Source organism: Callospermophilus lateralis, chromosome 3 (genome assembly GCF_048772815.1).
Source record: "Callospermophilus lateralis isolate mCalLat2 chromosome 3, mCalLat2.hap1, whole genome shotgun sequence".
NCBI lineage: Eukaryota > Metazoa > Chordata > Mammalia > Rodentia > Sciuridae > Callospermophilus > Callospermophilus lateralis.
In genome coordinates, this window is record NC_135307.1 from 194,575,738 (window position 1) to 194,603,555 (window position 27,818).

The 27,818-nt window shown below is 52.9% G+C and overlaps 2 protein-coding genes across 6 annotated transcripts; one reads left to right on the forward strand and one right to left on the reverse strand.

Annotated features, from left to right (window-relative positions):
* Window positions 1–1,833: 1,833 nt before the first annotated feature.
* Rbpjl (recombination signal binding protein for immunoglobulin kappa J region like) lies at window positions 1,834–11,428 on the reverse strand. 2 transcript variants are annotated; one of them, XM_076849216.1, is made up of 12 exons: window positions 11,407–11,428; window positions 10,110–10,218; window positions 8,712–8,837; window positions 7,593–7,663; window positions 7,294–7,409; window positions 6,876–7,050; window positions 4,402–4,539; window positions 3,901–4,010; window positions 3,502–3,654; window positions 2,423–2,578; window positions 2,207–2,310; window positions 1,834–2,104 (listed from the first exon to the last, which is right to left on the reverse strand). In XM_076849216.1, exons 1-12 carry the CDS (start codon window positions 11,426–11,428, stop codon window positions 1,834–1,836), a joined length of 1,551 nt encoding a protein of 516 aa, XP_076705331.1. The 2 variants fall into 2 exon arrangements, with proteins under 2 accessions (XP_076705331.1, XP_076705330.1); XM_076849215.1 differs by having other exon boundaries at window positions 1,834–2,107.
* A 1,066-nt stretch (window positions 11,429–12,494) lies between these two features.
* Matn4 (matrilin 4) lies at window positions 12,495–22,403 on the forward strand. Of its 4 annotated transcripts, XM_076849217.1 has the most exons (10): window positions 12,495–12,573; window positions 13,295–13,864; window positions 14,423–14,545; window positions 16,344–16,466; window positions 16,556–16,678; window positions 16,765–16,887; window positions 19,413–19,826; window positions 19,908–20,060; window positions 22,157–22,264; window positions 22,345–22,403. In XM_076849217.1, the coding sequence occupies exons 1-10, from the start codon at window positions 12,495–12,497 to the stop codon at window positions 22,401–22,403; spliced, it is 1,875 nt and encodes a 624-aa protein (XP_076705332.1). The 4 variants fall into 4 exon arrangements, with proteins under 4 accessions (XP_076705332.1, XP_076705333.1, XP_076705334.1 ...); XM_076849218.1 differs by lacking the exon at window positions 14,423–14,545; XM_076849219.1 differs by lacking the exons at window positions 14,423–14,545; window positions 16,344–16,466.
* The last annotated feature ends 5,415 nt before the right edge of the window (window positions 22,404–27,818 follow it).

Genomic DNA, 27,818 nt, shown 5'->3' on the forward strand with positions numbered 1-27,818 from the left:
CTGGACCTCAAATACAGGCCAGGAATGGAGCTTTGGGGGTCACAGACTTACAGGTGGGACCAAGGCTTGTAGGATCCCCTGAGAAGAGAGAAAAGGAGGACATTGCTGCGTGGCCAGGCCTGGGCTTCCAGGCCCACCTAGGTTCTTGACTTCCAAGGCTCCTTTCTTGAGGAGTGGCAGAGGAAGCCCTTGAGGGCGGGGATGAATGGGCCCTTGAGCCCCGCTCCCCACTCCCCACGTGGTGTGCTACAAAAGCCCTCTTAGCTTCCTTCCTGCTTCAACACCAACGTGAGATGCAATATAAACCCTTCAAGGCAGGCACTCATTTCGGAGACTTTCTTTTTGACCCAGTCCCTGTGTTCCTCAGCTAGGATTCAGCTTCAGGGGCCACATGCGATATGAGCAAGATTCTCCCTTGCCCCTCACAGTGGGTTTGCTGATGGTGGATCACAGAAATTAATCAGGACTCCAGTGAGTCTAAAAAGCAAACCTAATAGAGATTTGCTCATAAAGGGATTTCCCATAGAGTCTTTTGGGAATTTCCACATGCTGGGGGAGGAGTTTTATAAGAAATGAGCTTTTCCTCAGAGGTCAAGGAAGGGCTCCCGGGTTTGAGTGCTGAGCCCATTTCAGACCTGGTGTCCCTGTTAGACCACCAGGGCTGGTACAGGTAACTGGCACCACCCATGTCCTTGGCACCCATAGCCTAAGCCAGGGTCCCACCTGACGCTTGTTTATTTTTCCTTCCCTGAGAAGAATGTGGGCTTCCTGGTCAGGAATGGATTGTGCCCTCTTTTGGCTGTGTTATTGCCCACTTATCCCAAGGGCTCTGTCTGGGTTATCTGAAGGGCCCCCATGTTTGCCTCTGTGCCTGGGGTACATTCTTGCCTGAGATGTGGATGTAGCTGGTAAGGTAATTAGTCACTGGAGCTGATAGGTGGCCCTCCAGGGCCGTGACATGGACTCAGGGATGCCAGTTACCTCTAGAAAAGATCAAAATGGCAGGCTCTCTGCACCACAGAATCTGCTCTGGACAGAGGTTGATTCTAGAACAGCAGAGGAATCCCTGATCCTCGGGGCTGCATCCTATTGGGCCTGCAGGAGAAATAACTGGGGAGATGGTTAAGATGGCAAAGCTGGCCTGCTGCCCCGGTCACTGCTCGGCCACCACAGCTGTGGGCCAGAGAGCAAACACAGGCAAGGGTACAGAGGTGGCTCCAGCCCTGGGAGAGTACAGGGAGTGGCATATTCTGGTGCCCCATAACAGGACCAGTGCTCCAAGTGGATCCAGTGTCCACATGAGACTTCGGGTTCTCTGGGACTTGGCGCTGACGATCAGATCTGGTACTCCAAGCAAAACCAGTGCTCAAGGGCATGCTGGCCCTGATTCAGAAGACTCGGCTCCTGGCAGGGTTTGTGAAATTATGTATTTTCTCTTCAAGTCGGGACACAGATGCCTGGAGGGCAAATGACCCAGGCTTGGCTCGGATCCCTCCACCCAGCGTGTGAAATTGTGAGAGAAAGGAGAGACAGCGACAGAGGGGACAGGGACCAGACAAAGTTACTGAGGCAGAGATAGATAAATAGACAGATAACAGATAAATGATAGAGACAGAGTGATTTAGAGGCAGGAAGCAGAAATAAAGATTGGGAGAAACGCGCACCCTGAACATGGACAGCATCACTCGGGTCGGGTCGTGTCTAAGGACAAGCAAGTGACACTTAAGACTGAGGTTCCCTGGCCAGGTTTCTTGCCCTTTCACAGCATAGGGGCCAGGAAGCAGGACTTGACAGTTGGAGCAGTTGGCGCAGGCCTCAGCGGCCCCACCTCGCCTACGTCTGGATGAAGAGGTGGAAGTTGGTGCGCGTGAACTCGTGGTGGATGCTCTCCAGGAGCGCGTCCGCGTCCGTGGCGGGTTCCGCGGCGCCGGCAGAGCCGGGCCTGGCGCTGTACTCCGGGGTGTAGGTGAAGGTGAAGGCGCTGGGGTACAGCAGCCCGTCGGCGCGCACGAGGCTCACGGGCACCGTGATGGGAGTGCGCAGCCAGCGCCAGTCGCTGCCGAAGGCCGCCACGTCGGGCACCACACACACCAGGGACCTCGGGCTCCTGGGGTGGGCCCAGGAGTTAGGGCTACAGGGACTTTGATGGCCCGTGCGCCCCTGTCCCTGCTCCCTCCAGCCCGGGGGCCGCCTCCCCACCCCGCACCTGTACATGGTTTCTGACTCCACGTCCCCGAACCACACCTTGAGCCCCGCGTGGAAGTTCTCTCCATGCAGCTCCAGCGTGGCCACGTCACCGCCGCCGCTGAGCTGGGGTAGAGCGCCACAGGTGGGATGAGGAAGGGGACGGAAGTCGCTGCCCTCCCTCTCCAGCTCCCCCGCCTGTCCCCAACGCCCGCCGGCGCCCCCAGTGCCAGGCCACCTCGAGGGTGCTGATGAGCGGCACCGGAGTGACCGGCTCCCGCGGACACGCCAGGCTGGTGCTGAAGGAGAACTCCACCGACTCGGTGCCGATGATCGTCCAGCAAGAGCTGTCGTTGAGCAGCGCCCTGTTGGCCTCCTTGGGGCACGGAGAGGCCTGGGAGGAGACCCGAGGGTGTGGCGGAAGCTTCTGTGGATGGTGGCCACCAGACCAGGAGCCAACATAGGGCCTGGGCCCCGTCAGGTCCAACTGGGTCTACACGCCCTGGAGGAAGCCCTGGAGTCCTCTCACTTAGAGTTAAACAAGTTCACTGCACCCGCTGGTCTCCAATGGCCTTATTTTCGTGGGATTCTATAATCTTAGTTTAATTAATTAGCTTATTTATCTATTTTGGTACTGGGGATTGAACCCAGGAACACTACCACGGAGCCACATCCCCAGCCCTTTTTGTTTTTTTCTTTGAGACAGGGTCTAGCTAAATCGCCCAGGGTGACTTCAAACTTGGGATCCTTCTGTCTCAGCCTCGCAAGTGGCTGGGATTACAAGTGTGTATCACCAAGCCCAGCCTATAATTTCATTTTTTAAACATTATTCAATTTTATACCCTAACAAACTACGAAGACTTAAATATTCATTGGAAAGGAATATTGTTCAATAATAATAATAGTTATTCTCTACAAATTATGATTTTATCTCCCAATAATCTATGATAATATTCTTTGGGGAATAATATTGCTGAATAGTAATTATTATATTCCACACTTTGCAATTCTCTCTTAACATTCTGTGATTCTAATAGACTTTACTCAACAATAATTAATACTATTATCAATTATGATTTTTATTTATGTTCTGTAATTTTATATCCTATCACTATGATCTTAATATTCTTAGGGAAGGAGCATTGCTTAATAACAGTAATTATTATTTTTTCTACATTCTATGATTCTGTCCTGATAGTCTACGATTCTGACCTCCCATGGCAGGCCTTCAGTAAGCAGCATCCTTGGTGATGATAGCTTATATCACCTCCCCGAGTTCTCCCTTTTGAGGATGCTCCTGTGGTATCCTCTGCTCACCTGGAATTGCACCACCTTCTCTGTGGCAAGGCATAAGTAGGTGCCACCCCCTTCCGGAGGGCCACCAGGAAACTGGAAGGCACACTTGTGCAGTTGAGAGATAGGTTCATCTACGTCAAGGAGAGCACACTGTTTAGCTACTTTGCGGATGATCTGCAACACACGGGTGGTAGGGAGAGTGGTAGCAAGGTGTCCAGGTGACCAGAGGCTGTCGTCCCAGCCAGTTTCTGCTCCTCTGATTGCCATGGTGTCATTGGCAGATACCCACCTACCACCCACTGTTTCCAGAGTGAGAATAGGTGCCTTCATCCTTGGGGTCTCACCACCCCCACCCTGCCCATGTGGGCACTTCCTCTCCATGAATCTGGGGACCCCTTCAGGTACCCTCCTTCCTCATACCATAGGAGGTAGCGTGATGCCGGTGACTGTGCAGACAAGCTGCACCAGGGAGCCATAGCGGACGTAGCCCTCTCGAGGTGGGAAGTCCCCTTGCGTGGAGTGCTCATCAGCTGGGGGTGAAAGGAAGGAAGGAAGAAGGGTTTCAGGGGCCCCAAGCTTGTGCTCCAAACCCTTCCTTTTTTACCCCTCACTCCATCTCACATCACACTGGGCCTTGCTGGTCTCTCAGGGAAGCTGCTAAACTGAAGGTTCTACTCCTGGGGAGGTCACATGTGGCCATCATTATAAATGTCTGCTCCTGGGGCAGACACTTACTTGGGCATGGACATTGGAATCAGAATAGCTTGGATCAGTAACTGACTCACTGGGACCCCAGCAAGCCTTTTTATTTCCAAGATGGGATACACAGGGCCAGGTTTACTTTCCTTGAGGGGCTGGGGTGAAGACTGAACAAGTGAATGCACATGCAGGGCCCGGCCCTGGGCCTGCTGACATAATTACCCAGGTGGAGCGTGAAGGCAGCCCACTGTCTTGCACTGGCCACAAAGGCCCCATCCTCCACAGAGAGGTAGCGCGTGGACACTGTCTGGGAGCGCAGGCGGTTGAAGAGGGAGACCTTTGAGCCTGAGGATATGCACACTGTGAAGGGAGGTAGAATCAGTGCCCTGGTTCCTTGGACTTGCCACTCAATCTCCTGTCCTTTGTCCCTGTGCCATCCTATGCCCTGGGTTACCGGTATGGGCCGCAGCACCCAGCCCACTGGCCTGGACACACTGCATTCATATTTCACAGCTATTTATCTAGGGCTTGCTGCAGTCCAGCCTCTGGCCTTTGTCCTCTCCCTTGTGCTCCCTGGGCATCTCATCAAGTCACTCAGGGCCTACTTTGTGGCAGGCACTGTGCTAGGTACTGGGTACCAACATGTCAACTAGTCCTGGCTTTGCTTTGGAAGAGTTCACCATCTCAAGGTCATAATTATACAATGGCAATATGGTGTGATGAGGGCTGAATTATGGATCTTCTTGGAGGAGGTTACACTTGTAGCCAGGGAGCGTGAAGCAGGTGGGAGTTACACAGAGGCAAAGACCGCGTGGTGTGAAACAGGGGCACGAAGCTTCTAGGGCTTGACATCTCTCTCTTCCAGCCTTTCGCACATACTCAGAGCCAAGCTTCCCTTTGCTGTTGGAATTTGACCATCTGGAGAGAAGGCACAGGTGGGTCCTTGGCCAGTTTCTTCTTACAGTGCTGGACAGATGGCAGGTGCTCCGTTTATACTTTGTCCAAGCCCTCCTCAGAATAAGAGGCAGTGTTTATTGTGAGCCAGTACTTTTCCAAATGTTTTAACATGTCTCAGCTCATTTGATTCTCTAACAACTTCCTGAGGTAGGGACCACCACCCTACTACAGGTCGCAACCTGCTCAAAATCATGTAGCTCACAAGCTGTCGGACAGCTTGTCGGGAACTCAGGCTGCTGAGCTCTGGAATCTGCACTCTTTGGGGATTTTTATTTATTTATTTATTTTTGGTACTGGGGATTGAACCCAGGGGAACTTAACCACTGAGCCACACCCCAGCCCTTTTTTGTATTTTATTTAGAGACGGGGTTTCGCTGAGTTGCTTGGCACCTCGCTAAATTTCTGAGGTTGGCTTTGAACTCGAGATCCTCCTGCCTCAGCCTCCCCAGCCACTGGGATTACAGGCAGGCGTCACGGTGCCTGGCTGGAATCTGCTGCACTCTCAACCATCACACTGTGCCACCAGCCTCCCTGGCTCTCCCATGATACCAAGGGCCTGCCAGAACCCTGCCTGGATCTGGGCATTCTGCAGGCTTTGTTGTGCTGATGTTTTCTGGTGCTGGGGATTGAACCCAGGACCTCATGCAGGTTAGGCAAACACTGTACCCCTGAAGTAAACCCCCCAGCACATTTTGTTTTGTTTTGTTTTGTTTTGAGACAAGGTCTCACATTGTTTCCCAGACTGGCCTCAAACTTGCAATCCTCCTGAGTAGCTGGGTTACCGGTATGTGCCACATTGGGTAAATATTCCAAACCCAATGTTCTTCATTTCCCATATAGGAACAATGATAGGAACTACTTCACAGGGACACGGTGAGCATCAGACAGGGTGATGTCAGAAGTCACTAGCTCAGAAAGCCCCACTCATCCCTTCCCCCTCAGCCATGGGAGTGGGGTGTCACTGTTATTCAGACATGCCCCTCCCAGCCTTTTCTTAGAGCTCCTGCCTGGGATTTTCCACTTGACATCAGGACAGCACTGTATCTCAAATTGCCTCTGTGATCCACGGTGCGTGCCTCCCCTGCAAGGCTATCTCTCCTCTAGAAAGAGGTCCTGTCTTATTATATACGATCCAGCACTACTCAGCACAAAGTCAGGCAAACAGCAGGCACTCCATACTTATTTTTTAAGATAGGGTCTCCACTATGTTGCCTAGGCTAGTCTCTAACTCCTGGACTCAAACTACCCTCCTGCCTCAGCCTCCCGAGTAACTGGGATTATAGGCACACACCACACCCTGCTCCACAAGTACTATTAACTGAATTTTCTCTGTCACTTTATTGCCATCCCCCTTGCTCCCAGTGCTGGGAATTGAACTCGGGGCCTAGCACAGGTAAGCACTGAGCCACACCCCAAACCTTTCTATCTCCCTTTGAAGCTGTCCCCAAATTGCCAACCGCAGTGGTTTAGTCTGATCTGAGCACCGCTCTCATCCCACTCCCACTCAAGTTTATGCGTCCCCTTTCCTCAGCCTTGGCTCCCTCCATCTCCAGGCCTAAGCGGCACCCCTTCATCCAGACCGGACCCCTCTGGCCTGGACTCCGCCCTGGTCACTCGGATGGATCCCACACCTACATCTCGCCCCGCGCCCCCCCATCACGACCCTCTCCCAACTCAGCGGCTCTTGACTTGGTGGCACCTCCCGCCCTGCCTGGCCGTCGGGCCCCTCCTCGGCTCACGGTCGGTGTTTTTCAGCGACTGCTTCTTTTGCGACGGCTTGGAGATGACCTTGATGAGGCGACTGTGGAAGGTGCCCAGCTCGCGGCCCCCTCGCAGCACCAGCCGCAGCACCAGCCGGAAGTGCTTCCTCTTGTCGGCGTCGGAGATGTACAGGGTCTTGGCACAACCGAATTCCTACAGGTTCGAGGCAGGGGACCGTCACATCCCAGCCCTCCTCCACAGCCCCCCTGCTATCTGACGTCGGGCCCATGGAGGTGACAAGAGGCTCCTGGAGCTCGGCCTGGGCCTCCAGGCAAACTCTGACCTCCCGACCTCCAGACCTCCCGCCTATCTCTTGGTTAGGAAGGAGGCTCAGGGGCTCCTGTCCAGAAAGGCGGGGATGGAGCAGGAACCGGGCTCCCCCCTGGGCACGCTCACCCTGGAGTCCGGCTGCTCCTCGAAATTCAGCTTCTGCGTCTCGGCCGCGCTGCCGGACGCGCCGTCCAGTCCCATGTAACCACAGACTGTAGGCCCGGTCTCCCCCGCCTGGTGGGCTGGACAGGGACGCGAACCGGCTCTAAAAGGACTCAGGATCCCGACTCAGGCGCCCGGCAACCTTAGCTTTCACCGCCAGAGGGCGCAGCGAGGCTGCGCCGGCGAACCGTCCCGTTCCCAGGCCCAGAGCGCAGTCCTCCCTGCAGAGACGAGCAACCCGCGCCCCCTGAGGGCGCCCTCACCTTGACCCTGCACTGGCTTCACCCTCCAGCCGGGACCCGCGAGGTAGACACAGGGCGGGGGGCAGAAGAACCTACCGAGACAGGAGAGTGCCGGGTTCGTATCTCCGCTTGCCTGTCTGGTAAGCATCACCAACCCACCCAGCCCTTGATTCGGCCTCCCTTTCTCCCCTAGCCTCCTCCATTACTGTGAACCCCATTAAGGTCGGAACTTTCTTTTATTTACACCCTTACCCAATCCATCTGCAAGTACCCCCACTCCACCTTCAAAACCTCCGGAATCCACGGACTTCTTACCACCTCCCACCCCTGCTCTGCATCTGCCTTCAGGCCAGCCTCTCTGTTGTCCTCCTGCACCCTTCAACTTATTTTTCACACAGCAGACAGAGTGCTTTTTAAAAAAACATGAGTCAAATCATGTTACTCCTCTTCTTGAAATCCTCCAGTGGCTTAAAATGCCAAGTCCTCACATGATCTGGCCCCTGCTTACCTCTCCAACTCTTTCCTATAACTCCCCCCCCCCTTCCTCTACCTCCAGCCATTCGGCCTTCTTTTGTGCCTCGAACATAGTTGGTACAGCCACAGGGTCTTTGCATTATTTTGTTCTTTGTAGTTGGAACATTCTTCCCTTGGAGTTCCTCGTGGCTGGTTCCATGTTAACATTCCAGTCTCCTCCTTCATCTTCCAAGCTAAAGTACCCTCGATTCAATTTCTGTGACATTACTTTGTTTTATTTTCCTTTTAACTTTCCCCATGATCTGGAAATATCTCATTTGCTGACTTGTGGGGAGGTTATAGTTTGTCTCTTCACATTAGAAGGAAAATACCATGAAGGCAGGGACTGTGTCTTGTTCCACTGTGTGCCCAGTGCCCAGCAGAGTCTGGCACATGACAGGCACTCCAAAAGTGGCTGAATGGATGAAGAGTGGAGTGAGAGAGTGCAGATGGGAGAGTCACAGGGAGGTTCTGCTATAGACCAAAGTGGGGGGCATGCTGGTGGAGGGACAGGTCCCCTGATCAGTCAATAGCTGAGGTCTCAGCCCTAAGTCCCCTGGCAGGAGGGCAGAGGGGTGCAAGGGGCTGAAAGCCACAGGGAGCTGGGAGGGCCACTGAGGCACCTACCGCTTCTCGTTTCCGTATGATTTCTGGGCCACCTTGGCATGTAGGATCCGCACTGTCTGTTCACATCCTTGCTGCAGACACCTGCACACACCTTCCCTCAGGATGGTGGTGCACTCTGGGGAGGACCTAGGAGTGGGACAGGCCCACAGCAGGGAGAGTCACGGGTGGGTGGCACATAGCCCACCATTCCGGTTGAGTAAAATGAAGCAGGGCAGGGGTGGGATTGGGATGGGGCTACTATACATTCTGCTTCCTAGGGATCAAGGTGTTGGGGGGAGTGTTAGGCCAAGGAGAGGACTTGGATGCAAGTTGTGGGCTAACTTTTTGGACTTTGAGATACTCAATGAAGCATGCATGGGACCCACTGGGACCACCCAGGTTCCACTCTATGAATTTGGCTTCCTGCCTGCCCCTTGGCATTCTGGGGCCTCAGAGAGACACATGGGTGACACAAAGGCCCCACTTATGCTGGCCTTGAGATGGGGTATGTGGGACTGGTCGTTAAGCCTCCCCATCCCAAGAGACTGCCAAAGGGAAATACTGGAACTGGGCCCAGAGTGCTGCGCTCTCACCTCCTGCCAGCAGACTCCACAAACATGAAAAGCACCCCCAGCTCTGTCCCCGGGATGGGGGGCGGCTGAGATCTTCTATGCCCAAAGCAACATTCCTCTCTTTCTCCCATGAGAAGGGGCCTAATGCCCTGCGGGCTTTCCTTTCCTTGATTACAGGGAATCAAAGTCGGTTACATTGGCGCTGCAGGATAAGCCAGGTCAGAGCCAGGGGTTTCTGGTGGCTTCCAAACGTGGGGGGTTGAATGGGTGAGGGTGGGTGCACCCAAAGCCTGCCCCATTGCAGGGCGCATGTAAAGGAGTCTCTGGTGGGAGAGAATTTGAGAACTAGCAAGCTGAGGCCCAGAGAGCCACTATCCCTGAAGCTGTGCGTTTGAGCCTTTTACCCTCTTGGTGGGACCCGAGTCAAGGCCTTTCCTCACTCCTGGAAGGGACAACGGAGGGCAAGAGTCGGGCCGGCCCTCGGACGTCGGGCCAGGCAGTCGGGCGGCCAAAGCCAGGACCGCTCCGCCTCTTGGGGCTCTCCTCGGGGAAGTGCCTCACAGGCTTCCAGCGCATTCCGGCTGCGAGTGTCGCCGCCCGTCTCCAGCTGCAGCGGAATTCCGGCCCGGCAGCTCGCGCCTGCAGCTCCAACCCGGCAGGGACAGGGGACGCTGCGCTTGCCCCGCCCCAGTCGTCAGGGGAAGGGGGGATCGCTCCCTGCCAGTGGGAGGGTCGCAGCCCGCGCTCCCCCTCCCCACCCGCCAGCCTTGGGTTAAATGCGGCCGCCGCCTCTGCTCGCTCCAGCTGCCTGGCAGTCCCACCTAGGGCGCGCTGCCCACGTCGTTACCTGGTCCAACTGCCCGCGAGGCTCCGCCCGTCGGCTCCGATCTGCGACCGCGCCTCCGAGCTGTCCGGCAGGCTCAGGTGAGTCAGAGGGCCCGGGGGCACTGAGGGTTCTGCAGGAGAGCGGGTGTCGAGCCCGACCCCGAGACCGCAATTAACCCAGGAGGCACCGCCACGATGCCTGAATCTGACCTGCAGTGACCTTTCCCTCTTCGGCAGGCTCCTTTCAAAATCGAGTCTCCTCGAGAAAAGCCGACAAAAGGGGAGCACCCTTTCCCTAATCTTCCACCCCCAGGCCCAGGCACCGAAGTGTTCAATCTTGGGACCTTGAAAGAGTTTGCACAGACCGCCCTCCCTTGCAAGTCCACTTTCCCCAATCTAAGTGCATCAGCCAAACTTTCCCTTTAACCAAGGATTAACTCTTCGGAGGAGTCCTGGGCTCTAGTGTCATCCAGGTGACCACGTTGCTGTGACATTGGGTGAAGACCCCCATGGTCCTCTCTGGGCTTAGTTCTTTCTGTAGGCTGGGGGTAGGGGGCTGGGTGAGTGACGGGCTTCTCCACAGTCCCTATTTCGACTTTCTAGGATTCCTGGGGTTGAGGCAGAGCCAAGTGTATGTTGGCTCGGGTCAAGAGTAGGATAAGGGGACCCTCATCAGGATTTGGGGCTCCAGAGGCAGGTAGGAAGGGTTGGAGAATGGCAAAGGGCCCTCCCGCTTTTACCCACATGCTACCCAGGGGTCCTCTCCTCTGCCCAAGCAAGAGAAGGCACTCCCCACCCTCCCATCTCCACCAGCAGCTGCGGATCCAAGGGGCACATTTAGCTTAGTCACCCTGTGACGGTGGGCCCTGCCAGAGAGATTGTTGTTCCTCCACTAGGCCTGGAAGGCGAAGGGGGAGAAGAATCCCTGGCGGGAAAGCCTCCTGGAGCGATCCTCAGGCCCCAGCCTTGCTCAGAATAGGCCCATTCATGGAATTGGGGGGTGGGGAGTTGGGTTAGGGGGGTTGGCCCTCTCTGCCAAGAAACAGCAACAGAAAAATGACTACTGCAGTCTCAACTTGGGGCGCAGGGGTGGGGTAGAGAAAGGAACAGAGAGAGGTGTAACGACTCCTAGGCCTCGGGGAGCTAGGCAGCTTTGGAGCCAGCAGGAGCCAGGATCCCTGGATTCTAGTCCTGCCTTGCAGCTCAGCGAGCTGTCTTCCTGGGACTCAATTTTTCCATGGGTTCAAGGGGGTGGGGGGGGGGTCCTTCCGTTATTCTCAAGGGATGTCGTCGGGGGCCACTGGAGGGCGAGGGCTCACCTGCTGCCCCCATAGGGTCCATGGCCACTCTGCAAGGCCCGGGCTGATCTCTCGCTGCCCTTGGGCACGTCCAGTGCCACCGTCCCCGGAACTCTGCACAACTCTGCTCCCTGAGCCTCGTGCGGGATATATTCCAGGCAGGTCTTATCTCCAAGGCTCCGGGCTCCTGGCCGGCTGTTTGCTCTGGGCAGGGACACCTGCTGGGCAGATGTGGGCTTCCCATGGCCACTAGACCGCCGCAGCCAGGCCCGACGCCCCCTGGCGGCCTCTCCTGAGAGCAGGCGGGGAACCGAGGCACCGAGGCCCTCGTTGTGTGTGGTGGGCTTTGGCCGGATCACTGCCCACCACCCCCACACTCGAGCCTGAGAAAGGGGCGGCCCTTCCGGCGCCACCTGCGGTTGGGCGGTGTAGGGGAAAGGACTCGGGTTTGCAAAGACAGCCATACAGAAGCTCCTGTGTGCGGAGGGGAGGGCCGAGGAGGTGAATGGTTTCTGTCTGCCGAGGTTCGCCTCTTGGGAAAAGAGTCACGGAGCCCTCCGGCTGGCTCCCAGAACCAGACAGACTAGGGTACTATCCTGGCGCAGCCACTTCCTTGCCGCATGACTTTGGGTACCAGGGCTAGACTTCTCTATGCAGTGGGGACAACAGCAACCTTGGTGTTAGAGCTGGAGAGAGGATTACATGCTACAACGCGTGAAAAGCATTTAACGCTGTACCTGGTATTTAGGAAGGCCTTTTTCTTTCAAAATTTTGTATATTTAAGCTACTATTTATTTATTATTCTGCTATCCTACAAAGTATAACTTTCTACAGTTCTACAAAGAATCTCTTGTGTTTCCCAGCAATCCAGTATGATGACGTGTGTGTGTGTGTGTGTGTGTGTGTGTGTGAGAGAGAGAGAGAGAGAGAGAGAGAGAGAGAGAAATGTTTGGACCATACACAAAAATAGAGATTAGTAAAATAACCCATGACCCTCTCCTCTCCCCTTCAAGTATCCATTCCCCAGAATAAGAGCTCTGTCAATACTATTGCTTTTCTAATTTACTGTCTCCCTCCAGGCTCTGACACTTCTCTGTCCCCCAAGCAATATGAGAGGCCTTCTTTGCTGGCCACTGGCCACGTTGCTGCTCCTTCTCCAGCCCTGGGAAACCCAGCAGCAGCCGGCAGGTGAGCGGGTGCCCCGCCCTCAGCAGCGGGAGGAGGAGAAGAAGCTTCTTTTGCAGCCAACTGGGGGGTGGGGAGTGGAGGGGAGGGAAAGGGGGGGGGCGAAGCCTGAGCCTGGAAACATATGGCACTCACTGGGTTTGAGATTCACCTCTAGGATATGGCTTAGTTTGGGGTTCATGCAGAACTGTCCATTCAGGGTTTGATTTAAAAAAAAAAAAAAGTATTGAAAACATGGAAAAATCAGAAGATTTCACACACAAATTCTGATTTGGGATTTCTTTTTTAAAAAAATCCAAGGACCTGATAATATTCGATCCTCGTGAGCACGTGGCAACTTTTGGGTGGAGCTGCTCGGTTTAGGAGGGATAAAGCCGCGTGTCCACGGCCCTAAGCCAGCCAGTTCATTCATTTTTGTTGCCTGCCTGACCCTTATTGGCATTTGAGTTTTCAACACCTGCTCCTCGCCCTTTCCTTAATGGATAATGCCTTCCCAGAGTAGCCCTCAGAAGTGTCCATGGGAATGTGTGCAATCTCTTAGCCCAGTTTCTCAGCAAATGCTGGAGGAGGGAGGGTGTTTAACCTGCCTTTGCTAGGTTAATGCTATGCTGGGCACTGCTGCACCGGAATAGCAGCATTTCTCTTGGGTTTCCCGGGGTGGACGTGTCTTTTTGGAGGTAAGACTTTGCTAACCTAAGAAAGTCCTTCCTGATCTCCACTGTAGGTCCCAAGTGCCATACTGGGCCACTGGACTTGGTCTTTGTGATCGACAGCTCCCGCAGCGTGCGCCCCTTTGAGTTCGAGACAATGCGGCAGTTCCTAGTGGGCCTCCTCCGCAGCCTCGACGTGGGGCTCAACGCCACGCGTGTCGGCGTGATCCAGTATTCGAGTCAAGTGCAGAGCGTCTTCCCGCTGGGCGCCTTCTCGCGCCGCGAGGACATGGAGCGCGCCATCCGCGCCCTGGTGCCACTGGCGCAGGGTACCATGACAGGGCTGGCAATCCAGTACGCCATGAACGTGGCCTTCAGCGAGGCAGAAGGGGCGCGCCCGCCGAAGGAGCGCGTGCCGCGCGTCGCTGTCATCGTGACCGACGGGCGGCCGCAGGACCGCGTGGCCGAGGTGGCGGCGCAGGCGCGCGCTCGCGGCATTGAAATTTACGCGGTGGGGGTACAGCGCGCCGACGTGGGCTCCCTGCGCGCCATGGCGTCGCCCCCGCTGGACAAGCACGTCTTCCTGGTGGAGTCCTTTGACCTTATCCAGGAGTTCGGTCTGCAGTTCCAGGGCCGGCTGTGCGGTGAGTGGGAGGGCGCTGGAGCGAGGCTCCAGTTCTGTTTGGATTCTTGTTCCATCACAGGGAGTCCCTTCCCATCCCGGCTGAGGCGTGTGGTTCACCATGACCTTAGGGTCAAACTCCAACACCAAATGCCTTCAAGGAGAATTACTGTCCCTCAAAGCTGAGAGCCTCGCCAGGCCGCAGTCCTGCCCCGCCCACCTGGTTTTGGCCCCTCCCACTCTCAGTTTAACTATTCCCACTAACGCTACGTGGTCTGGGCGTTCTGAGTTGCTCTGCCCACTGTAAGCGCTTCTCTGCACCGTCCTCACCCCGAGTGGTCCTGCCTATCCTACAGACACAAGGGTCCGGCCGTCTCTCTGTGTCTGTTCATAGGAGCTGCTCAAGCCCTCCTCTTTCCCTAAGCTCTCCCACCCGGACAGACCCCCTCACACGAATCACACCCCACCCCCGAGGCCTTACTTGAGGATGGTGCTGCCTCTGACTGCACCCCAGCCAGCTCTCTCATTGGAGGCTTTTGCCCTTCTGGCTCCTGCTGATTCTAATGCTGTGTGTCCTCAGGGAAGGACTTGTGTGCTGAGTGGGGACACATCTGCCAACACCAGTGTGTCAGTGCCCCAGGAACGTTCCACTGCGCCTGCGACTCTGGCTACAAGCTAGCAGCAGATAACAAGGGCTGTCTGGGTGAGAACTACCCCGCCCTGCCACCTCACTACTCCCGGGCCTTCTTTGGCTCTGTGTAGCTCCAGAATTGGTGGGAACGAAGGAGTTTGGAAGGGAAGTAAAAACTGGCCTCTTTCACCTTAGAGACCCAGGGAAGAGGAAACACCAGGTCCTGGTGGGACCAGGGCTAAGAATCTTGACCCTGCAGTTAAGCTACTTTCTGTAGCCTCTTTTCCTTCTTTTAGCCCAGTCTCCTACCTCACTCCACTCCACCTCCCCAAAGTGTTTCTGTCTCCTCCCCGTGTCTGTTACTTAGACACTGTTGGGGTCCTCAACAGTTAGGTGGGGTCCCCCCACATGCTGCTCTTCCTGCCTCTGCACCTCAGCTGTTTCTGCGGAGCTCACCTGGGCAGCCTTTACTGCTCCCCTCCACTTCCACAAACCTTTTCTTCCTTTCTTCCTTCTTTCCTTCATTGGAATCAGGGATTGAATCCAGAGGTGCTTAACCACTGAGCCACCTCCCCAGTCCTTTTTATTTTGTAGTTAGAGACAAGGTCTCACTAAGTTGCTGAGGCTGGCTTTGAACTTGTAATCCTCTCGCCTCAGCCTCCTGAGTCTACACATCTTTCACTTTGTTCTTCTTTTTTTTTTTTTTTTTGTCTTCTGAAAAGCTCTGGCACATGATTCCTTGCTTACAGGATTGGGTTTTTCTTTGTGACATGTTCAAGGGTCTACTCTTGTAATTGTTGCTATTTCCTGACTTTGACTGCCAATTAGTATCAGGCATGGTGCTAGGAGGACTCTAAACATTAGCTCTCAACCTCACAAAGACTTGGAGGAGGAGATCATGTGATCCCAATAACTCAGATGCCACCTGGGTTTCTAGAAACTTTTTGAAGTTTGATTTTAACTCCCCATTTGAGGACTGTGAACATTCAAATTCTTCTGCTGCATTCATTAGATTTTGGGTCCTTTCTCAGTTTTTGACCCTGTACATACTGTTCTTGTATCATGCATGTAAATCAGCCTCTTCTTTGGTTTATAGGCTTGTGGGCATGCAAGCTTGTGTGTGTGTGTGTGTGTGTGTGTGTGTGTGTGCCTGTGTGTATATCCATTTTACTAAAGAATGACTGCCAGAGATGTGAGTTACATTTATAAAGTCAAAAGTGAGAAAGAAAAACCCCATTGTTTATACTTGAATGTGTGACGCCCTTATTCCTAGAAGCCCTCGGCCAGCCCACTGCAGGGACTTTTCACGGGCACCTTCAGCCCACAGAGCTGCTGATCTCCAGACCATCTCTTGTGTTCTTTTTCTTCAAGGCAGTTTCCCCCTTTCCAGCACTAATCTGCCATCCTCACACATCCAAACCATCCAGGTGCTGAACAGGGCAAGAGCCTTCCTTTAGCAGAAGAAAACTGTACACAACAATTGCCATCCTCCATTATATTCCCATTTTGCAGATGGGGAAATGGAGGCTCAGAGAGGTCAAGTGGCCATGCCCTGTCCTCCCCTATAAGTCAGTAGCATCTGGAAGACAGGGGCCCTGCCTTCTATGACTGTGGCTTCTCCTTCTCATAACTGGCTCAGTAATGGGCACACTGGCTCTGGAATGTGTCCAGTAGGGAGGGTTGCCTGGCACTGAGGAAGGAGGCTAATACATATAGAAGTTATAGGTGCCTGGGTGCCCCTGAGACTAACTGGTCTAGGTCTTTGGGGCTGGGGTCCAGGCATGGGTATTCTTAACAGGCTCCCTGGTGTTAATGCTGCTAGGGCTGAGGAGTGCGGTCCTGGGCCAAAGCTGACCCCTCTCATCCTCAGCCATAGACCTGTGTGCTGAAGGGACCCATGGCTGTGACCACCACTGTGTCAGTTCCCCGGGCTCCTATTTCTGTCGTTGCCGAGCAGGCTTTGTTCTCCAAGAGGACCAGAGGAGCTGCAGGGGTGAGTAAGTCCCCAGCCCGTGCCACCGGCCCCCTGGACGGAGGCCTCTGGTCAGAAAGGACATCCTGGTGTTTCTTGGTCCCCTTCAGCCATTGACCACTGCAGCTCTGGGAACCACAGCTGTGAGCACGAGTGTGTCAGCACTCTCGGTGGGCCACGGTGTCGCTGCAGAGAGGGCCACGTTCTGCTGCCGGACGGGAGGACCTGTCAGGGTGAGGGCGTCCTGCATCTTGGGGAGGGGCAGGAGACCTTATCTGGCGCCAGCACCCTGACTCATCCTGTCTGTCCCTCTTTTAAGTCAGGGACCTTTGCAATGGTGTTGACCACGGCTGCGAGTTCCAGTGTGTGAGCGAGGGGCTGTCCTACCGCTGCCTGTGCCCAGAGGGACGGCGACTTCAGGCTGACGGCAGGAGCTGCCTCCGTGAGTCAAGGGTGTAAGAGCTTGGTCTGCTTCTGCCCCATGCCTGAGCGTCTGCTGGGGTTCAAGGACGTGTGGTGTGCCTGTTGGGGGTGGGGGTTCCCGTGCCCTGTCTCCCAGCCTTCTCCTCAGTCTTCTTTCCTGCTGCCAAGGTTGACTTAGGAATCTGTATTGGATCAAATTCTTCCTTGGTTTAAAAGCCCTCTGTGGCTCGCCAGTGCCTACAGAATAAAGATCCAATACCTTACCCCTAAGCGTTTCAAATGGCGACTACAATCACATTAGTGGATGATGAAATCAAATTAGTGGTTTAAAACCAGCATTTAAAAAGAAGAATGGATGGGGAAAATAGAGTTCCCTGCATGTAGAAAGAGTAAGTATTGTTTCACAAAACTTTAGTTATATGAAGTGCGTCATGATGTAGTATTATTATTATCGTTTTTTTTTTCTTACTGTGGGTTGTGGTCAAAATTTTGAAACTACCACTTAACTCATCACAGTCTGGCTTCAGCCAAGCCCATCAGCCTGTCTCCTGCCACATGCAGACATTTTAGTCATGCTGGCCTGCCCTTTCCTCAATGTGTTGAGAACTTTTCAGCAATCATGCCTCTGCATTGCTGTTCCCACTTTCTGGACTGTTCTATCTGCTTTGGCAAACTTCAATCTCCTAGTCCTTCAAGACTGTCTTGGTCCATATGGGCTGCTATAACAAAGTACCATAGACTGAGTGGCTGTCTTCATCTGCTTTGTGATGCTATAACAAAATACCCATGGCTGGGTAATTTATAAAGAAAAGAGGCTTATTTAGCCAACAGTCCTAGAGAGTCAAGACATGGTGCTGGCATCTGCTGGGTTTCTGATGAAAGCCTTCCAACTGATGACATCATGTGTCAGGAGCTTTTATGAGAGTGCTGGTTGGGCATGTGGAGGAGATCAAAGACAAGGGGTGGACTTATTTTATAACTATTTACTGTCAATGATAATCCAGTCCCTCGAAACCCTAACTCATTCTGTTGAGAGGGCGGTCATCCCTTTCTAGGGTGGTGCCCCTGTAACCACATTACCTCCTATTCAGCCACACCTCATAAGGGTTCCACTGCCTCCCAATATTGCTATATTGGGAGGCCAAGCTTCCAGTACCTGAACTTTGTGGGGCAAACCATACCCACCCCACAGCAGTGGCTTAAACAACATTCCTTTCTCATAGTTCTGGAGGCTGAGAAGTTCAAGACCAAGGTGCTGGCAGATGCAGTGTCTGGTGAGGATCTGCTTCCTGGGTGGTAGATAACGTCTTCTCACTAGGCCCTCACCTGGTGGAGGAGGAGGAAGCTCTCCTGAGACTCTTATCAGACACTGATTCCATTTCTGAGGGCTCATCTAATCCTGATTGCCTTCTGAAGACCCCACCAGCTAAGATCATCACACTAGGGGGTGGGGAGACACAATGGTTCAAGGCAGAAGAAAGATCAAATCAAAAGCCATCATCTCCATTCAGCCTTCCTCAACACCCCAGGAAGAGGACTGGCCCCCCCCTTCCCCTCTCATCTAGAACTTTCCTTAAGTAGCAGATGGCACGTCTGAGTTGCTCTTCTCTAGCCTGATTGCCTCATGGATTGGGATTACGTTTTCTTTGTTGAACCTCCTGCAGGGGCCAGTGGAGTTCCTGGTTCTGAAAGGGTTGGGCAACACTGTAGAGCAATTAGGAGCAGGAGTTTTGCGGTCAGACAGACCTGGCTGCAAGTCCCAGCTCAGTGACTACTAGCTATGGAATCTGAGGAGACCACTTTATCTTCCAGAACCTCAGGTTATAGGAAATGGGGATAAAACTCAAGGTTATCAGGAAGTTTGAGAATATACATATTGTATTGAGGACACACACACACACACACACACACACACACAATCAGCCAAGTGCCTGGTACACAGTAAGCTGTCAATAAATAATGTTTTTATTAATACTGGTGTGGTGCTTAGAATTGTGCCTGATATATAGCAGATGCTCAGGAAAGGGTAGCAATTGTGGTATGTATTATTATCTTTTAAAAAGAATCTTTGCTGGACATGGAGGTGCATGGCTGTAATCCCAGCTTCTCTGGAGGCTGAGGCAGGAGGATCACAAGTTCAAGGTCAACCTGGCAACTTAGACTCTATCAAAAAGAAAAGAAAACAAAAAATTTACTCCTAGTTATTGAGGAGGTTGAAGTAGAAGGATCCCAAGTTTGAGGCCAGCCTAGGAAGTGGCCACACAGCTAACTCTGTCTCAGAAAAGGAGGGGCTGGAACTTAGCCCAGTGGTAGAGAGCTCCAGCTTGCCTGAGGCTCTGGTGTCAATCCCTAGTACCGCCCCCCACCCAAATGATGTTGGTGATTTACCACACTGTCAGGCACAGCTGGACTCGGTCAATGTGTTATAAAGTGAATGAGTGGCCAGGTGGGTGTGGCGGTGGCAGTAGTGGTCATGGTTGTTATCATGATTGCTATTGGTAGTCAAGGACTGCCCTCTCCATCCAAGCCTTCTGGCTTGTGCAGGGTGCCGGGAAGGCCACGTGGACCTTGTTCTGCTTGTGGATGGCTCCAAGAGTGTGCGCCCACAGAACTTTGAGCTGGTGAAGCGCTTCGTGAACCAGATCGTGGACTTCCTGGATGTGTCCCCTGAGGGCACGCGCATCGGGCTGGTTCAGTTCTCCAGCCGCGTGCGCACCGAGTTTCCGCTGGGTCGCTATGGCACCGCCGCGGAGGTGAAGCAGGCAGTCATGGCTGTGGAGTACATGGAGCGCGGGACCATGACCGGCCTGGCGCTTCGCCACATGGTGGAGCACAGCTTCTCGGAGGCACAGGGTGCCCGGCCTCGCGCCCTCAATGTGCCTCGAGTCGGCCTGGTCTTCACGGACGGGCGCTCCCAGGATGACATCTCAGTGTGGGCGGCGCGCGCCAAGGAGGAAGGTGGGCTTGGCTCCGGGGAGACTGGGCTGGGGTACGGAGGGCGCGAGGCCGGGGGCGCCCCCTGAGTCCCCGGTCCTGTAGGCATCGTCATGTACGCCGTGGGCGTGGGCAAGGCCGTGGAGGAGGAGCTGCGCGAGATCGCTTCGGAGCCCGCGGAGCTGCACGTGTCCTACTCCCCGGACTTCAGCACCATGACGCACCTGCTGGAGAACCTCAAAGGCAGCATCTGCCCCGGTGAGCACCTCCACCTCTTCTTTCCCTCCCCTCCCTCTTCCCCACACCAGAGGGACAGCAAGGGGTGGGCTCACCAGACACAGCCTGGCTCCTTAAAGTGTGGTCCTCCGACCAGCCGCAGGGCAGGCACCTGAAAGCTTGTTAGAAATGCCACAATTCTCCAGACCTAATGAATCACAATTGGCACTTTAACACGACAAAGCCGAAGAAGCACTAAACTAGGTTACCTTTCCCCAAAATTGGCAGTGTTCAGAATAATTTGGGAAAACTTTCAAAGGCACGCCAAATTTAACATTTGTAAGTGGAGCTACAGCATGTATCCCTTGAACTTGTTGGAATTCAGTTTTATGGACTTGGCAAAGCGGCAGGACTGAATGTTTTAAGTACACAAAGACATGTACTTCTTGGACGACATAGCCCATAAATGTAATCCATCTGCCTCATTCGGTCCTCAGCAGAGGGAAAAGGGACCACTCTACCTGTGGGGGAGCAGGGGCCGGTTGAACCCTGTGTGCATGCCTTACAGATGGTATACAGAATTTCTTGGAGGTAGTTGTCACCATAGGGGTTTTAGACTCTAACCAGGCACAAGATGTGATTCTTCTTTTAGATTATCAGGTTCTGAGGGCGGGGCTGAGCCTGGCAAGTGTGTGTGTACATTTCTCTCTCCTCCCTCTCGAGGCTTATTCTAATAATTATACGGAATATTGAAGAGCTACTGAATTATCTGCTCTTTTAGGCCCGTTCCATTCCTGACTTTTACAGTCCCACAGTCCCTTACACCCCACTCTCCACCTTAAGGTTGCCTGCAGCTCTAGAGTTCTAAGTCTGGGCTCTGTGGTTGAGGCTGTTTCTTTAACCATTAGATGTATTAACCTTCCCCTTGTCTGATCCTTGTTTTCCCCATGTGCAAGGTTTTATGGCATGATGATCGGTTCCATCAATAATAGGACATATAGCAGTTTTCTAAGGATACAGAACCGAAATTAAAAGATGTCCTTTAAAGCACCAAAGCAACTCTTTATGAAATCTAAAATCTAATTTTGCTTACTACTTCATATTCTGTAAAATTGAAAATGGCACACAATGACAGAATTTCAGTGAATCTTACTATGGTAATATTTACCATTTTTATATACTATTAAGAAAAACAGGTGCAAATTTTAATTCTAAGGCTCTGCCCCTGAAAGGCTGAACTGTGTAGGAAGATAGGTTTGATCAATGGTTACTAAGCATTAGTGTGCATTAGTCATCCTGGAGTGTTTTGTAAAAAAAATTGCTGACTCCAACTCCAGATTTTCTGGTGCAGTAAATCTAGGTTGGAGTCTGATCATTTGCATTTGTGACACCTTCCTAGGTGTCCAAGTTGAGGACCATTGGTGTGGTTGAAATACACTCTGAAGTGTTGACTTGTGTCAGGAGTTGTGCTTTCCAGTAAAATAGCCAGTAGTTACATGTGACTACTTAATTAAAATAAACAAAACAAAAACTGTAGTTCTTCAGTGGCACCAGAAACATTTCAGACATTAAATAGCCACATGTGGCTTGTGGCTACTGCATCAAACGGGACAGATATAGAATACTTCCAATACTGCATAATGTTTCGTTGGAGAGTGCTTACTGCTCTGGACTCTTGCCGCTCAAAGTGTGGCCTGTGGACCACTGGTGTCACTTGAGGGCTTATCAGAAATATAGATTCTCAGTTCCTCCTCCATTCTGAATCAGAATCTATGTTTTCACAAGCTCCCCTGATGATTCCAATGAGTAGTACAATTTGAGAAACTCTCTTGTAAGTTACACACACACACACACACACACACACACACACACACCACTCCAAAATCATTGAACCCTGACAACCGCCAATGAACGGTTTTCTCATTATATCCATATAACAGAGGAGCTAACTGAGCTTGGAGAGGTTGAATGAGTCTTCCAACACCTGACAGCGGTGTGGCTGGAACTCAGCCGAGGTCTGTCTAAATCCAAAGCCCATACTCAACCATATGCCCAGTAGAGGTAAACAGAGAGCCAGGGCCAGGGCCGGCTTGGCCTCCTGCAGTTTCTCCTTCCCCTGACTCGTGCCCTACCTGCAGAGGAGGGCATCAGCGCTGGAACAGAACTGCGGAGCCTCTGCGAATGCGAGAGCCTCGTGGAGTTCCAGGGCCGCACGCTGGGGGCGCTCGAGAGCCTGACGCAGAATCATATCCTTTGGGGCTGGAGGCGTGGGCTGGAGGGAAGGTGAAGGGACCCAGCCACCCCGAAGGCTTCCTTAACCGCTCACTGGCCCAGTTGACAGCGCGCTTAGAGGATCTGGAGAATCAACTGGCTAACAAGAAGTGACGGCCGCTGGTGGCCTGGGCCGGGCTGGGGCGCGGCCTTGCGGACCGTGCTCTTTGCGCGCCGTCGGGGCGCCAGCGCTGGGCCCAATCCGGACCCCTTGGCGGGGACCGTCCGTAGGAGGCGCTGGCGGGCTCCCAGCGCTGTGCCCGAGCTGGCCTCGCCTGGACCAGAAGCCAGACTTTGGGGGCCAGCGGGTGGCGGGAGGTGAGGGGGAGCTGTGCGTGCTAACCCGCATGCCCTCAACCGTGTGCTGCACTCAGTTCTTTGTTGTATTTCTTTTTTATTTTCTTTTTCTTAAAAAAACAAAGCTGGTTTCCACGGGGTCGGTTTGTGGGCCTTGCTGTGCCGCCAGGAGGAGGGGCGGCCAGACGGAGCGCGGCGCCCGGGTGGCGTCTCCTTGGAGAAAGGCTCATTGTGCGGGGGTCGGGCTGGGCGGCAGGGGACCCGGTTCTCCTTCCCTCTACTTGTTTATTTAGCGCAGAACAGATGGCTCCTTATGCAGGATGCTGGAAGGGAAGGGGCTCAATGGCAACCGCTGGGGTCTGAGCAAGTCTGCACCCCCCTCCCCAAACGGCCTTACACAGCACTCTGGCCTGTGCCTGTCTCCAGGTGCTTCCAAATCTGGTGTAAAGTCCAGGACTGGCGGGGTGGGGGTGGGGGGTTGGGGAGGAGGTGGGAGTCAGTCATTGAACCCTTAGATGGGCAGAGTGGGGACCCACAGATGGGTTTTACCTGGATTTCATCTCTCCCTTGCACTAGGTGAGAAGAGAAGGAGGTATCAGCTAGAACCCCTGGCCCAGTCTGGGGCCCTCCCTTTGCCATTCCCTGCAAGAAAGGAAACAAAGCAAGCCCCTCCATCAATAACGAGCACAAACTGGTACATTTTGAGCAGCACTTTAAACTTCGAGGTTTAAAGTGTTCCCAGCTCTAGAGTAATTTTTACCCTGGGCACTTTGTTTTCTCCTTGGTAGAGTGGAAATTGAAATTGTTATCCCACCAAAGGTGATGAGACTCCAGGAAATTCCTCTAAGACGTTGACCCTGAGTCTGGAACGTATCAGGCCTTTAATGAAAGCTAGCTATTAATTATATCTATAGTAGTAGCTAATAGCACAGTTAGTCTTGGGCACATTTTAATGGGTTTCCAGGTATTTTTATTTTATGCTCACAATGACCTTGTGGGATAAGAATTATTGCCTTTGTCATTCCTACTTTACAGATGAGAAAGTTGAGGCCTAAGGAGGCTATTTCCCAAAGCCACATAACTAGGAAGAAGCTGAACCAGGAGGTGTTGTTTCCTATGGCAGCTGTAAAAAAAATCACCTCCAACAAGGGGCTTAAAGCAACAAATCATTGCCTTACGGTTCTGGAGGTCAGAAGTCTACGATGGGTTGGCAGGGAGGGCGACACAGCTTCTGGAGGTGTCGGTTTAGAATTCCTTGGCTCATGGCCCCACATCCCTTTGACCTCTGCTTCCATCTCACATTCCCTTCTCTGACTGACGGCCTGTTTTATGAGGACCATTCTGGTAAATTACAGGTGACCCCCCTTTGCGCTCTTTAGTATGTAAGAGCACATATTTAATCCCAGGGTCCTGGGATTAGGACGTGGACATCTTTGGGGGGGCATGATTCTGCCTCCCCCCAGGGATGAAGCCAGGCTGACTGACTCCAGAGCAGGTGCTTTGGAGCACTCCGTGCCTGGTCCAGTGCATTCTGGGTGAAGAGGGAGACACATGATTGAGAAAAGCCCTTGGGCTGGAGGACTCAGGGCTGAAGGGGATGAAGTCCAGCTGACTAGAGCTATAGCAGCAAGAGGGGGCTCCGGATGAGAGGGGTGAGCAATGGGCAGGTGAGGAGGGAGAAACCTCGGGGGAGGTGACCTTTGGGCCACACCTTAAATGATCCCTGGAATTCCACAGGTAGCCATGGAAGATTTTCCAGGTGAATGAAGCAGGAATGTGTGTGGTCAGAAGTGACTGGAGTATGGGAGTGGAGGGTGACCGAGCTCTTACCTGGCCATGAGGATTGGATGAGCTGGCACCCTGTGGACAGCACCTGATGAGACCTCACCCTGCCCAATTCTTCTTTTTCTTTTCCTTTTTTTTATCTTTTTCTTTGGTGGTGCTAGGGATTGAAGCCAGGGCTTCTTATATGCGAGATAAGCACTCTACCACCCAGCCTCATCTCCAACCCTGTGTGTTTTATTTTGAGACAGGGTCTTGCTAAGTTGCCCAAGCTGCTCTTGAACTTGTGAACCTACTTCCTCAGACTTCAGAGTAGCTGGGATCACAGGTGCGCAACACCACACCTGGCTCCAACCCCTTCAGTTTACAGCTGGGGAAACTGAGTCCTAGAGGACAGAGTCAGTTGCCTTCTCAAGATTACAGGGTGAGAAGGTGACAGCTGAAGCATGGCGGGGGCTGGAGCTGAGCAGGGCTCACGGGGATCACCGAGGAGGCCAAAGTGGGGATCCTCCCTTGCCTGCTTCCTGCCGCCACCAGCTCCGCCTTCTCAGGTTTCTTTTCTCACCTGCCCTGTTCTCCTGCAATCTCCCTAGTGGCCGCTGGATGGTGCCTGGAGCTCTGACTTGGAGCTGGATCCCAGAGCTCTAACAGGACCTGAAGAACCTGTCCTTCTCCCTATGACCATCTTCTACCTTTACACCAAAGGTTTAGAATAACAAGGAAATCAGTGGGCCAGGGCAGAAGTTGCAGGGTATTCTGGGATGGAGGGTAGGCATGGGGAAGACTGCTTGGTTCCCTCATGCTAAGACACTCTTCCCCCAAATCCATGCCTATCCTCCCAGTTACTGGTCTTCGTCATCTCACTGCAGAATGGGAGATAACCTCCCGTAGACCTTGGATACCTTGCAGGACCCGTCATCTGTGTGTCCCTCTCCTAGGGCACTTGCACTTCAAAAGTAGCCAGGAAAGAAGCAAGCAAGGTAGATCAAAGGGAGCACTGGTCATGGTGGGTTTCAGGCAGCTGAGGCCACGTACAGGGAGAGGTATGGGCTCCTTACATGACCCCAAGGCAACACTGTGAGGTTAGTGCCATCACTTTCATTTGAGGGATAAGGCAGCTGAGATCAGAGAGGGGACGGGAGGTTCCCGCAACCGCTCAGCCAGCTCCCCGATGTCCAGGCCTCCTCCCACTTGATCAGAGTTGTCAGAACTGGGAAGAGTGTTGGAGGGAGAAATGGAAGTCTTCACTTGACACCAGCTGCCCACAGGCTGAGCTTCTGGGAGAAGAGAGAAGAGTTGGGGAAGGACTGGCCTGAGTGCGGGGGCTCTTCACTCTCCACTCAGCCGCATTCCAGGAGGGCAGGGCGGAGGACAGTCACGAAGATAATGATGCTCACAGTCACCGTGACTGGTGTTTGGGGCAGTGCACAAGGTAATTTCCCATCATTTATAGCGGAGCCACACAACCACCTGGGAGGAAGATAAGGCCACGTGGCTACGGCTCTTTCACAGAAGGGAAAATTCAGGGCCGCAGAGGGATTGTAATTCACCCAAATTCACAGGTCAATTTACTCCCGGTGCTGGGTGGGACCCACCTCCTGGCTCCCAGCCCAGGGACTTGCTGCCTCACAGGGGCCACAGATGTGGCTGGGCACAGAATGGGCCTTTAGCGGGACTGAAGCTCAGCCACGCTCCTTCCCCAGCCTCAAGTTGGCTGCCAGGCAGAGGGTTTGGACTGGAGGTTTGGGATGTCAGAGGACAGGGAGTGCTTGTTGGAGTGGGGGGATCAGCTGTGCGACCCATCATGCTGGATGACCTGTGGCTGCTGCCACCCCAGGAGCCCATCCATGGCTCCTTCCCTCCATTGTTTGTGTGTGTGTGTGTGTGTGTGTGTCCATCTCTCCTGACAAAGGCCCTCTCCCTTGCTGGTTCCTGTACACACCCTTCCTCCTAATCAGCCTCAAGCTGTGCAGCCCCTCTGCTCAGACCTCTGAAACACACCTCCCTGGTGAGCACCACCTGTGCCTGCTCCGCACAGGAGCTCAGAGCTCTTGGCTCCGTTTCCATCTGAGCCACACTTGGACCCTTCCAGGTGCAGCTCATATTCCCCGTTACCTTCCCCTCTCTGTTTTTGAAATGAGTTGTGGCTCAGGGTTGAAGCTGCTTTCTGGATTCCACAAGGAAGGAGTGCTGTGACTTTCAGAGAGGGAAGCAGAACTATGTCATCTTAATTTGCCATCTTTAACCAGACGTTCTCATTCTTTTATTTATTTATTTATTTATTTTGAGAATTTTTTAATATTTATTTTTTTTTTAGTTATCGGCGGACACAACATTTTTGTTTGTATGTGGTGCTGAGAATCGAACCCGGGCCGCACGCATGCCAGGCGAGCGCGCTACCACTTGAGCCACATCCCCAGCCCCGTTCTCATTATTTTAAAATAAAAAGTCACTAGCTAGAATGTGGTCATGTTGCTGTGACGGGGACTGCACCTGGGCCCTGGGTATTGGGGCCAAGTGCAACACAACACCTAATGCATACCATCCTTCTGTCATGTTTAATTTAAATATTTATATCAAATATGGAAACCACAAGGTTGATCAGAGAGCAGAAAGGTAAAAACAGACATCAAGCAAACAGTACCTTTTACAATGTGAGTGAATCAAAAGAGGCCCATGAGTTACTGGAAAAAATTCTGATGACAACAGTATTCAGTAGAAACTAGATCAAGACCCTAGTCACATTCCCCAACAGAAACAGAGGGTGTCACATCTGTTCCAAAGTTGCCTGTTGGAGGAGAGCAGGGAAGCTGAGATCTCTTTGTTCCCCACTGTAATGTCTTCAGTCTGCAACCCAGAAAGGAGTGTTCTTGAAATAGTAAAAATAAAATCAGTAATAAATTAGCATGAAATTTCATCTGCTTTTCCTCAACCCAAGATAGCAGATAATATTGATCATGCATCACATCAGCCTTTCTACTAAGACCTTTTATAAGAGGCATAAGCATCTTTTAAAACAAAGGATACACACTTCCATATTACTTTCTAAGAATGTGTATGTGTGTATGTTTCACCAATATGTTCTTTAAGTAATTTCAAGGATGCAATGACTAACCTAGTAAGAGTCAAGGTTTCAGGGCCAGGCCCAGGTAAATTTGAGTCCCATCTCTGCCACTTTCTAGCTGTATGATGTTGGAAAAATCCCTTGCAATCTCCCTGAGTCTCCATTTCCTTAACTGTAAAATAAGTTAAGGAACACCTCTGTTTATAAATCTCAACCCCAAAGGGATTGAACACCTCTGTTTATAAAGGTTGGAACACCTCTGTTTATAAATCTCAACCCCGAAGGGATTAAATTACAGCATGTAATTTACCACCCTATTCAGAGGTCAGTGGCAACAGCAGAGGTAACAACAACAAACACTTGTGTGGCTGCTGTGTAGGGGTCCT